At 47.7% G+C, this 11,264-nt stretch overlaps 4 protein-coding genes across 4 annotated transcripts; 2 read left to right on the plus strand and 2 right to left on the minus strand.

The window, feature by feature from the left end:
• Positions 1-575: 575 nt before the first annotated feature.
• Positions 576-3,838, minus strand: BKA58DRAFT_472585 (DDHD domain-containing protein). Its single transcript, XM_046175286.1, has 2 exons — positions 1,868-3,838; positions 576-1,818 (listed from the first exon to the last, which is right to left on the minus strand). The coding sequence occupies exons 1-2, from the start codon at positions 3,611-3,613 to the stop codon at positions 760-762; spliced, it is 2,805 nt and encodes a 934-aa protein (XP_046021202.1). The 5' UTR covers positions 3,614-3,838; the 3' UTR covers positions 576-759.
• A 384-nt stretch (positions 3,839-4,222) lies between these two features.
• BKA58DRAFT_39419 (uncharacterized protein) lies at positions 4,223-5,206 on the plus strand. Its single transcript, XM_046171170.1, has 2 exons — positions 4,223-4,660; positions 4,713-5,206. The coding sequence occupies exons 1-2, from the start codon at positions 4,383-4,385 to the stop codon at positions 4,924-4,926; spliced, it is 492 nt and encodes a 163-aa protein (XP_046021203.1). The 5' UTR covers positions 4,223-4,382; the 3' UTR covers positions 4,927-5,206.
• Positions 5,207-5,443: 237 nt separating this feature from the next.
• BKA58DRAFT_443554 (uncharacterized protein) lies at positions 5,444-6,073 on the plus strand (the record flags this gene model as incomplete). Its single annotated transcript, XM_046173989.1, has 3 exons — positions 5,444-5,449; positions 5,503-6,009; positions 6,059-6,073. 3 exons carry the CDS (start codon positions 5,444-5,446, stop codon positions 6,071-6,073), a joined length of 528 nt encoding a protein of 175 aa, XP_046021204.1.
• BKA58DRAFT_448475 (uncharacterized protein) lies at positions 5,854-7,676 on the minus strand (the record flags this gene model as incomplete). The annotated part of the gene is made up of 2 exons (XM_046174282.1): positions 5,854-7,046; positions 7,651-7,676. The coding sequence occupies 2 exons, from the start codon at positions 7,674-7,676 to the stop codon at positions 6,188-6,190; spliced, it is 885 nt and encodes a 294-aa protein (XP_046021205.1). The 3' UTR covers positions 5,854-6,187.
• Between the last annotated feature and the right edge of the window lie 3,588 nt (positions 7,677-11,264).

Consider the following 11,264-nt stretch of genomic DNA (forward strand, 5'->3'; position numbering starts at 1 on the left):
GATGGGGATATATAAGGTAGGATCGTTGTAGTGCCGTCTCGTCGAGACCTGAGTATTTTCGTGCTCATATCAATATCTGTTTCGGCTCCTACCTCGCGTCCTGGTATTTACAGACACAGAACATCTTCCTCGCCATTTGGAGATGAAATTGTTCAGTATATCGTCCTTGGCGCTTGCCAGCAGCGTCACCGCCATTAAAGTTACCGAGCACGACAAGCTGGCCGTACTTGGATTAGAAAACCTCCAGCGTTATGTAGCCGAGAACGGCTCTCCCAACCCAGGTACATGTACTCCGGAGACGACGTCAGTACGAAAAGAGTAGTATGTAACTAGGAATACAAAGATATCTTTGCAAGTCTAACATTGATCCAGGTCAAAGCTATCGAAGCCTAAGAGGCAGAAATATATTGATGCTATCAAGTGTCTGCACTCCAAGCCTGGTCTTACACCAGCCTCTGAACTGAGAGACCAATAGTGTATACCTCCAGGTTGCGTTTTCATGTTGGCGATTTGACTTCGTCGACTGATTGTACTGTATCATAGTGTCCTGCAACAAATCTCGAAGACTCTCGTCACGACATCTGACTAGGAATGAAACTGCTTTTAATCTTAGTTAAACGAGCACTAATGCGAACTCCTACTAAACTACATATAAAACGGGGTATAACTTCTAAAATTGTCAACAAACACGAACTCCGATACCACAATGCAATCACCTCCCCACAGTCCACCTAGCCCCCTCCATCCACAATAGCGCCACTACGCCGCCCCACCAACAGCAATCTTCTTCTTCACAGCCCTCATCTCCCTAACTGTGCCCTCCTTTCCCAACCCCCTCCCCACCTCAACGACAATCATCCTAACAAAATCCTTGCTGAGCCAATAACTGCTATGCGCGCCTAGCATAGTCAAGTACTGAATCTCAAGTGGCCCACCACCGTACTTCATGTAGTAGTCGATCTGGCCATTATCATTGAGCAGATAGGCTCTTTTCTCAGCGATTTCCTCGCGGGTGAAATTGTGCGTTTCGAGTTCGACGTTGCTAGGTAGACGGATAGTGGTGGGCCTGTCGTTTGCGGCGTTGTTGGCGGAGGAGGTGGACGATCGGAAGGGATTGAGCGCGGCGAAATAGGATGTCGAGGCTGATGGTATCGTAGTTTGTTTTAGCATCGAGGCGTAGACTACGTCTACCGTGGGGTTTATCCGGCATGCGACGGGATCGTATGGGTTGATGATGTTGTAGATATTGTCGACGGCCAGGCAGCCATATGTGCCTTGCTCACCGGCGATACCGGGAGCGGCGTATGAGTCGGCACCCGGCTTCTCTTTGTCGCGACGGGGTAGTAGGTTTGCGTTTTTCATGAGGAGAAAGAGGCCAACGGGGCTACCGCAGACGAAGAGGTCAGTTGTGTTGAATATGAACTGGTCTTGGGGCAGGTCGGCCTCGGGAAACGATGGGTCGGTAAATTGCGGATCGACATAGGTCGGCTGTTGGCTTAAGATATCGATGGCCATTACTGAGCCGAGCGAATGAGCGACCAGGTGCACTCGCCCGTACTCTGCGAAACCAGGGTTGTTGTTGCACCAGAGGCGATAGATACGGTTTGCCTCTGTTATGCAAGCTGATATCATCTTGGGGTTGTGCATCGGCGAGAGGTAGTATGGAATATCGAGCATGACATCGCTAACGATACCACGTACGGATGGCAGCGTATCGGGTGTTATGTCTTTAAGTGTATATTTGTTCGCAGAAGGGTCCTCGAGCTCGGGGGTTTCGGTGTTATCGACGTCGAGGGATACGCGGTGCCGCCAATTGACCTATCTTGTTTTAGTATGTTGATCAAGGATCACTGCGATGATGACTTACTGGCAGGCACATGACACCTCCCATATCTTTTCGCAGGTGCCGCTTGACATCCGGAGTTCCAAGCTCGACATTCATCTCTCTTCGAAAGGCGTTCATCGCGTGCGTGAAATGAAACGTCTCCATCCTTTCCGACAACTTCTGTCCAATACCGTGTATGACCAGCACCAAATCAGACACCTTGGGTCGTTCTGACTGCGCGAGCTCGGGGTCCGACTTCTGCCTTCGATACTGGGGCGCGCCGCCTTGTGATGACGAGACACCCTCGCGTGCTGCTTGTGCTTTAGGCGAATTTTTGTTAGGATGTAGCTTGTCCCAGACGGCCTGGTCAAAACCGCGTACTACGTGCACGCCGATCGCTCTGCCCTTGCGGATGTAGTTCGCCAATGGTCGTCGCCCGTAGTAGTCCGATGGCTGGAGTGCTGGCTTGAGGATGAAAGCTTCCTTATCATTAGAGTAAATCACACCCGCTTTCAGGTACAAGCGCTTCCTTCCGTCGGCACCGTACTCCAGATCTCCCGCTGCTTTGTGATCTGGCCCCTCTGGACCTGTGGAGATGTCGATCAAGTCGCAGGCATTCTCCACGGTTTCTTTGCGCTCCTTCTCGGGGTCATCATCCTCTTCGGGGAGGGTGCTTTGTACGAGACCTGCTGTTTGCATCATCTGTTGCGAAGTCGACGGCCTGCTCTCTGCTCTCCTCGGTCGCTCGGGCCAGAGGTGATGCAGTATCTTCATCTCGCCAAATGCACCGACTTCAACAGCACTGTTGAGCTCGTCCGTCCACGTCTGCGTCCAGGGTCTCAGTTCGATGTATCCAGCTTCGAGCATATTGGCGACTTCCACCTCGACAGGCATCATGCTGTCCTTGTAGAACCATGTTCCTCGCACTATCTGAGCGACGTCGCTAAGCGGTGACCAGTATATAGGCTCCATTCGTATTGACTCTGTGTCCATGACTACGTGATGCAGTCTCGAGACTCCCACGGGCACCTTTGCGGAAGGCCCTGGTTTTGGCTTGGAGGACCTTCGCGCAGGCGCCTTATCTTTCGCCGTCGACAGAGCAGGTTCCATGTCATCATCCCACTTGTAGCTGTCCACTTCGTGTATAGTCGGCCGATGACCTCCCTCCATAGGCGCAGGCTTCCACGACTTGGCCAGATTCCCTCTCGATGGGGCTCGGATGAAAGGCGTGCCGGTAGTCGCAGGCTCGAGGGGCGATATTGGGCCGGGATCGTAGGCCTTCAGCGAGCCAGACATGGACTGGCCATAGCTGCCACCACCAGAGCCGGGTGTCTTCTTGTCCACCAGCTCAGCAGACCTCGAGTACTGCCCTCTGCTTGATGACCGACCGGACGGAATGTCTCTTCCCTGGATCGAGCCTTCCTCGCTCGAAGCACTAGCGCCTCTCTTCCTCTTCAGCCGCTCCACCGCCGGGTTGGTCGGCGTCCCGCGTCCCGTCGCATCTTTCTCTCCAAACTCCTCGGTGTGCTTCAGAATCTTCTTCCGCAGCTCCAGCCACGACTCCTGAATAGCTTCATTGTCGTATTCAGAGAAAGGCCGCGGTGGTACTCTCTTTGCGGTCGAGGCGCCCGTGGGCGGCGGCGGGAGCGGCGACAGCGGGTCGTCTATAGCGAGCGGCGACGTGTAAAAGTAGCGAACGGGTATCGTGGGCGGCGCTTCGGTGTTGTGCAGTACCTCACGAACGTACTGGTTCGCGCGAGACGATAGTGTGGGCTCGTTGCCTGCCATGACGTCTGGCGTGGTTTGGTGTCGGGCGTGAGCTGCAACTTTCAAGAGAAGCAGTCGTGGAAGAATCGCATCATATCATGGTGCTAGCGTGTGTTCTTTCCCTCACGTGTTCATGTGAAGAAGACAGCTGGCGTGGAGGTGGCAGCCTAAGGATGGATGTTGTTCCTTGTTGTTCTAGGGCGGTATATTTCCGATCAGCATTCAGAGCACTGACGCAACCGCCGCGCTAAAAACGACGCGTGCCTCGACATGTGAACAGCCGTCCGTCAGCCGCCTCACCGACCAAACTTATACACAGAACATCCACATCTGCGCGAAATTGCGCCGAACCATTCGAAGTGGCATGTGCTCTAAATTGTGCATGCAAAGTTCATACCGTCGATATGCAATGTCAGCGATTCATCACCATCGGCCTACACCACACATCGTAACCATACCTAGATATTGAACATGGCACCACATAAATATTCTCAAGCAAACGTTCTCGGTGACTCTCTGAGCAAACCACAACATTCACACTACACCACCACCATCTCATCAACCACCACCATGACCATGTTATCAAGAAAGCTACGTAACCAGCGCCACACGCTGTGCATGTCTGTCCTCAAACCGCCATCATCTCCTTAACCCTTAGTAAGTGCCGTCCATTTAGATAATTCACCAAGAAATCTGGGTAACACGCTGTGTGTGTCTGCTCCAAAACCACCACCGCCACCATCTCCTGGGCCTCTCGTAGGCGTCGTCGACGAGCTCACCGGATTCTACGATGGCGAAATTGCAGCGTGGGCAGCCAAGGAAGGATGGCATGGCACAGTATACCAATTTCCGAGAACAGGAAGTGCATGCTCTTGCTAAGGATCCAAGGGTGGATTACAACGATCCTCGTATCACAAGCCCCCCGCTCAAAGATGGCGACAGTATTAAGTGTCGTATCACCGGCGCTGGTTTAAATGGTCTTCATTACGCAGGCCGGTTGATTGAAGCGGGTTTCAGCAGCAAAGATACAGTCCTTGTTGACGTTGCTAAGAGCTTTGGTAGTACCTGGTAAGATGCGTTCTCATTCCGTTTAATCTTAGTCGAACGCTAATCATAAAAGGTACTGGAATCGTTATCCGGGGCTTATGTGCGATGTTGAAGGTTACTGCTATCTTCTGTTTCTTGAAGAAACAGGATATATGCTAGAGTATAAGTACTTCTATAGTGCTGAGATCAGAAATCAGATTAAGCAAGCTGCGTCCCATCACGGAATGTCAGGTCAATTTTGTACAAAGATTGACCCCCAGATTTGGGATAACGACCGGAAACATTAAATTGTAAAGATAACACGTATTGTAGGCAGAACGCTAAAGTCAGCAAGCTTTACCGTAGACGCCTGTCGCCGCAGGATTTCTTGCCATTCCCAAGATCCCAAAGCTTCCTGGTTGGAAAGAATTTAGCGCACACAAGCACGCATTCCATACATCTCGTTAGGACTACAACTACACTAGCGGGTCTCAGGCAAAGCCAGCTCTGACTAGCCTAAAGGGAAAGCGTATTGCTATCGTTGGAACTAGCGCAACAGCTATCCAGGTTGTCCCTAAGTTAGCCAAATGGGCTGGTCATGTGTATGTCGTCCAGAGAACGCCCACGTACGTTAGATCACGCAACCAGAAATTAACTACAGCGAAGGAGTAGGGGATAATCGCAGCCGAGGAAGGGTGGCAGCGTAGGCGCAGGATCAATTTGAACGCATACATGTCCAACAGCACAAGTAGGCAAGGACCCGATTTGGTTCAAGATGGCTGGACTCAGTCTCGGGCCCTTTGCGGATTTCTCGGATCGCGAGACATGCCTGTCACTTCCGACCAGGTGCCAAACCATATGAAATTGACTACCCTCGCACAAAGTTCTTGCAGAAACACATAGAGAACGAAGTTAAGGACAAGGATACCGCAGAGAAGTTAAAGCCCTGGTACGGCAGCTGGTGCAAGCGTCCTGCATTCAACGACAAATATCTCCAGACCTTTAATAAACCAAACGTCACACTGATCAATACCAACGGAAGGGGTCTTGACAAGTTTCCAGAGAATGGCATCGTATTCGACAGTAGCGAGTATGAAGTCGATGTTATCGTCTTAGCTACCGGCTTCGTAATTACCAACTTCTTAGATCCTGCTAAGAAGATAGATGGCATCCTAAAGGGACAAAACGGCGTATCCGCCGCCGATCACTGGAAAGACAAGGATTGTAATGTTCTATTCGGCATAGCAATGCCCAAATTCCATACTCTCATGGGTCACCTGGGACGTGGAAGTGGACCCTCATATAACTTCACATCCATGCTTGATCTTGAGGCAAAATTGATTGCACACGTCATCAAGAAAGCCTATGAGCAAGCAAAGCCCAGTAAAGTTGTAGGACTAGCTTCTAGCTATCTAATAAATCGAAATTTACTTGATCTAGACCAGTATTCGTTGATATATCTGGCAGCCCATCAAAAAAATTCGGAGCAACCCATTTGCCAGCGTGAGAGGAAGACACAGAAGCTCCGCGCCTGCTTTCTGTAGCGGGAAGGCCAATGAATCGATGTAATTAGAAGGCCATTCTCATCTTAAGCTTATCTTCTCCCACAATCTCATCCTTCTTGCTCACCAGCTCCTCCATATCCCAAGTACAACTCACATACCTCCCCGCCAACCACTCCCTCCGCTCAGCACCCAACCAAGCAATCGTATCACCCGCAACCTCAGGTCGATCCGGAAACCTATTTCTCACTTCCTCAGGCGCCGTCTCCGTAATCTTGGTCTTGATTGCACCAGGGTTGACACAAAACGCCAGGAGGCCTTTATCGCCGTACTCCAGCTGTAAGGTTTCTGTCCATCTCAAGATAGCGAGTTTTGAGCTGCGGTAACTCCCGCTTCCAGGACGGGCGGTTAGGGCGCCGGAGGAGGCTACGTTGATCATCATGCATAGTCCGTTGTGTGTGGTGTATGTTGAGAGTTGTAAGGGGAGGAAGACACGTGCCATGTTGAACAGACCCTGGACGTTGACCTCGTGGCTTCGCCAGTACACATCTGCGTCTGTTTCGAGGAACGACACGTATGGTTCCATATGTGCTGCGTTGTTTACTACAACGTCAAAGCGCGCATCAAAAGCCTGCGACACGGTTTTATGCATGGCTTGGACGCTGTCTAGTTTTGATATGTCGACCGTGCAACATACCACGATAGGCTCGGCGCGTCCAGCTTGCGTTGCGGCTTGCTTCAACGTTGTGGACAACTCGTCTGATACGCCATGCAGATCAGCTAGTGCGATTGCAGTTGCTCCTGCGCGCGCAAACGCCATAGCTGTGGCATAACCGACTCCATCTTCCCATGCTGCGCCAGTGATCAAGACATGCTTGCTGGCTAGATCCAGTTTGGAGGGTGTTACGGTAACCACCGTGGTTCCCCTAACACCTGAACGCACAGATTTCGGGTGGCTCGCCAGTCCACCCGAAATCTGTTAATTGGCCAGCTAAGGCCTAAGCGCCGCGCACAGCCCTAGCTATATCTTTCACCACTTTGCATTCTATTCTGTTCCTTACGCAACGTCTTATATTACACTAGATATTATACGTAGCTACAATTAACGCTTCTTGTAAGCTCTTAAACACGTGCTTGTAGCGTTTTATAATATTACGTTGCGTTACACTACTATAACTACTTAAGGGCAACCTGACGCGTTGCAATTAATCCTAAATTAGCTAAATGCTATCTAAGCTGATTCCGCTGCATTAAAAGCTAGCAACAAAGTACTACTTGCTAATCTAGCTAAACAAGAAAACTAACACTCTTAACAGATTCTAGAGCTTCGCCAAGAGCTTAAGTCTATTAAGACTAGGTCTGCTTCTGCTGCTACCCTAGCTATTACTCAAACTAGCGCTGAGGGAGATTAAGTTTGTCTAGAAGAGCTATCTAGAATTAGCTTGAATCCTGCGACGCCGCCCAACGCGAACCTAAAGGACCTTCCCCGAACTAACTGTCTGCCTGACCCGCCTCTGTTCAATGGCTAACAAAAGGACCTCCCTGCCTTTGTCCATAAGCTTAGGTACAAGCTTAAGAGAAACGCAGACTAATACCCGAACAAAAGATCCCGCCTACTATACGCTCACTCTAGACTTGAGAAGAACGCAGTAGCTCTTATTGACCCGCTTATAGACAAGGATATCTATAATGTAGACTAGCTTGTTACCTTTCTTGAAGCTACCTACGGAGACCCAAACAAGAAGCTAACAGCTCTTAGTTGATTAAGCGGACTCCGTCAAGGAAAGCGCAGCTTTACCTTCTACTTCGCCAAATTCTAACAACTAGCTGCTAACACTAGGTTAAATAAGATTAGCCTAATTGCGTTCCTCCAGAACTCTCTATCCCACAAACTTCAACGTGTAATAGTTGAAGAAGCCTTGCCTAGCGACCTTAACAATTACGCTAACCTAATATCTATGTATGATAATAACCTCCGTTTCCTACTAGACCGCCCACAACGCTACCCTGTAACCCACCCTGACGCAATAGAGATAGACGCATTAGCATACGCCCCCGCTAGTTCCTCCGAACAACAGAAGAGGATTAAGGAAGGCTGCTGCTTTAAGTGCAACTAGAAAGGTCACATCTCTAAGGATTGCAGCGCTCCCCTACCTACTTAGCATATCTGATTCTATAGCGCGCGTGACCACGACTGTACCTAGTCTACTAGTTCTGTCTTGTTAGAATCCTCGCGACCTTCGCGATCCCGAGGACAACGTTCTTGTAACCGATCCCAGAAGGGAAAAGCCTCGTCCCGAGGATAAGTCGCTCCCTGGAACTGCGCACCTACCGAATCTCTGCTGAACTCTAGTCTGAATCTTAGACTAATACCTAGAAACGTTGTATTACAATACCTTGTACAGTTTAATAAGGCGGTGTTAAGAGTAACCTTAAAGCCTTAGTTGACACTAGAGCTACTGGTATTGGATACATTCACAGAGACCTCGCGCGCAACCTAAAACTATGTCAAGACCCGCTGCTCTACGTTATTTACCCGACTGGATTTACTAGAACTGTACTTGATGGTGGAGAAGTGTCTTACACTGTTACCCTAAAGCTACAACACAACAATTATAATAAATCTATACAACTCTATGTTACAAACACTAGCTGTTATAATTTAATACTTAGCTAACTCTAGATAAACAAGCACTGAGTAAACCTAGACTACGACAAGGAAAGACTAATCTTCACCACTTAATAATGTAAAGAACGTTGTCTTAGAACTACTAGAACTCCTGTTCTCTCTTCTAAAGTATAGTGGAGCAATAATAGGCATAATAAAGCCTACTCTTAAAACCTAAAACTTAAGCATGTGCTACAACAATAGCACAACTACTAGCTACCTAAGATAAAGCGCCAGTTGAACGAACTTGTACCTAAACCTATACCTAACCCTGATAGTGCCTAGCTAATAGACGAGTAGAACGACTTGTTAAAGTTGTAGCCAGAACTTAATATCTACTATATAGGTGCTGCTCTGTTTATAAGCCTAGCACGCAAAAGAGGCTATGAAATCTATACTGTTAGCATTGCCAACATTAACAAGGCACTAACTAAGAAGAAGCACACCGATCTACTTACGAAAGTCCCTTAGGAGTATTATAACCTAATAGACGTCTTTTTACAAGAAGAGTCTAATAAGCTGCCTATACAACGGCCTTACAACTACAAGATTAAACTAATACCTAGCAAACAGCACGGGTTTGGCCCACTATATAGTATGTCTTAGAACAAACTTAAAGTGTTGCGCAAGTACTTTAAAGATTACCTGTTGAAGGAATTCATTTGCGTAAGCTCCTCCCTAGTCGCCTCCCCTATTATCTTTGTTAAGAAACCTAGCAGCAGACTACGCTTCTGTGTTAATTACTGTGCCTTAAACGCCGCTACTGTTAAGAACTGTTACCTAATCCCGTTGATCCAAGAGACCTTAAGCTAACTAAGCAAGGCTAAGTATTACACAAAGCTTAATATTATTGCTGCCTTTAACTAATTGAGAATTGCTAAAGAAGACAAATGGCTAATAGCCTTCTGCACTTAATATAGGTTGTTCGAATACCTAGTAATGCCCTTTAGACTAGCTAATGCGCTGAGTATGTTCTAACACTTTGTGAACAATGTACTACGCCTGTTCCTAGACGTCTTCTGCACGGCCTACCTTGACAATATCCTAATTTATAGTAAGAATCTCTATAAACATAAGGAGTATGTACGATCTATTCTAAACGCTCTTCAAGAAGCTAGACTCTAACTAGACATAGACAAATGCGAGTTTTACTAGACTAAGGTAACTTACCTTAGCTACGTAGTTAGAGTAGATGGAATATAAATAGATCTGAAGAAGGTGCAAGCTATTGTAAATTGGGAGTACCTAAACAACGTTAAGAATATCAGAGCATTTCTAGGCTTCGCAAACTTCTACCAACAGTTTATAGACAGTTTCTCCTACCTAGCTGCTCCGCTAGTAGCGCTGACTAAGAAGGATACTAAGTTTCTCTTCAATAACAACTACTAGAAGGCTTTTAATGCTTTGAAGCATGCCTTCACTACTGCACTAATATTACGACACTTTGACCTAGACCTGCTAATTATTATTGAAGCCGACGCTTCCAACTATGTTATAGCAGGAGTGCTGTCCCAATCTGGACCTAACAGCGTTCTCTATCCAGTCGCGTACTACTCGAAAAGAATAAACCCCGCTGAGAACAACTACAAGATCTACAACAAGGAGCTACTTGCTATTGTTTGCTGTTTTGAACAGTAGAGACCAGAATTAGAAGGCGCTGCCTTCCCTATCAACGTGCTTAGCGACTATAAGAACCTATAGTACTTCGCCACTACAAAGCAACTAAGCCACTATTAAGCCCGCTAGTCTAAATACCTATTACAATTCTAGTTTACAATTACATACCGACCCGGCAAGCACGGTAAGAAGCCTAACGCTCTTACCTATCGCTCTCAGAACTAGCTTGCTTAGGAGGAAGCGAGACAAGCTTAGAAACAGACCCTACTGCGTCCTAACCTGTTTCGAGAACCCATAGCAATTAGACTAGTAGAGACAGATAGATCTATCCAGTAGATTATTGACGATAAGTACTATCCTACAGGCGATGGGCTACCTAAAGACCTATTTATTTAAGAAACACTGAAGCTGCTGCGCAACAGCGCATAACAGTCTAAGACAGTTACACTTAGTAACTGCAAAGACTGTAAGGGTCGCCTCTACTATCGCAACAAGTTAGTAATACCTAATAGCAACAAACTTAAGATTAAGATCCTGCGAACAGTCCACGATTCCCTATTAGGAGGCTACCCTAGCCGAGGGAAAACACTTAAACTAATCCAGCGGGAATACTACTAGCCCCAACTATTTAAGACTGTTCACCATTATGTTTCTTGCTGCTACGTCTACTAACGTTTGAAGGCTTCTCGTAAGAAGTACCACAGCCTGCTAAAGCCGCTACCTGTACCCAAACGATGTTGGGCAGACGTCTTTGTTAACTTTGTTGTTGACCTGCTAGAATCCAAAGAATGCAAGAACATTATGGTTGTAGTAGACCGCCTATCTAAGTACTAATACATAATCCCCTACAATAAGATAG

The sequence above is a fragment of the Alternaria rosae genome (genome assembly GCF_020736505.1).
Source record: "Alternaria rosae strain MPI-PUGE-AT-0040 chromosome Unknown BKA58scaffold_10, whole genome shotgun sequence".
Classification (NCBI taxonomy): domain Eukaryota; kingdom Fungi; phylum Ascomycota; class Dothideomycetes; order Pleosporales; family Pleosporaceae; genus Alternaria; species Alternaria rosae.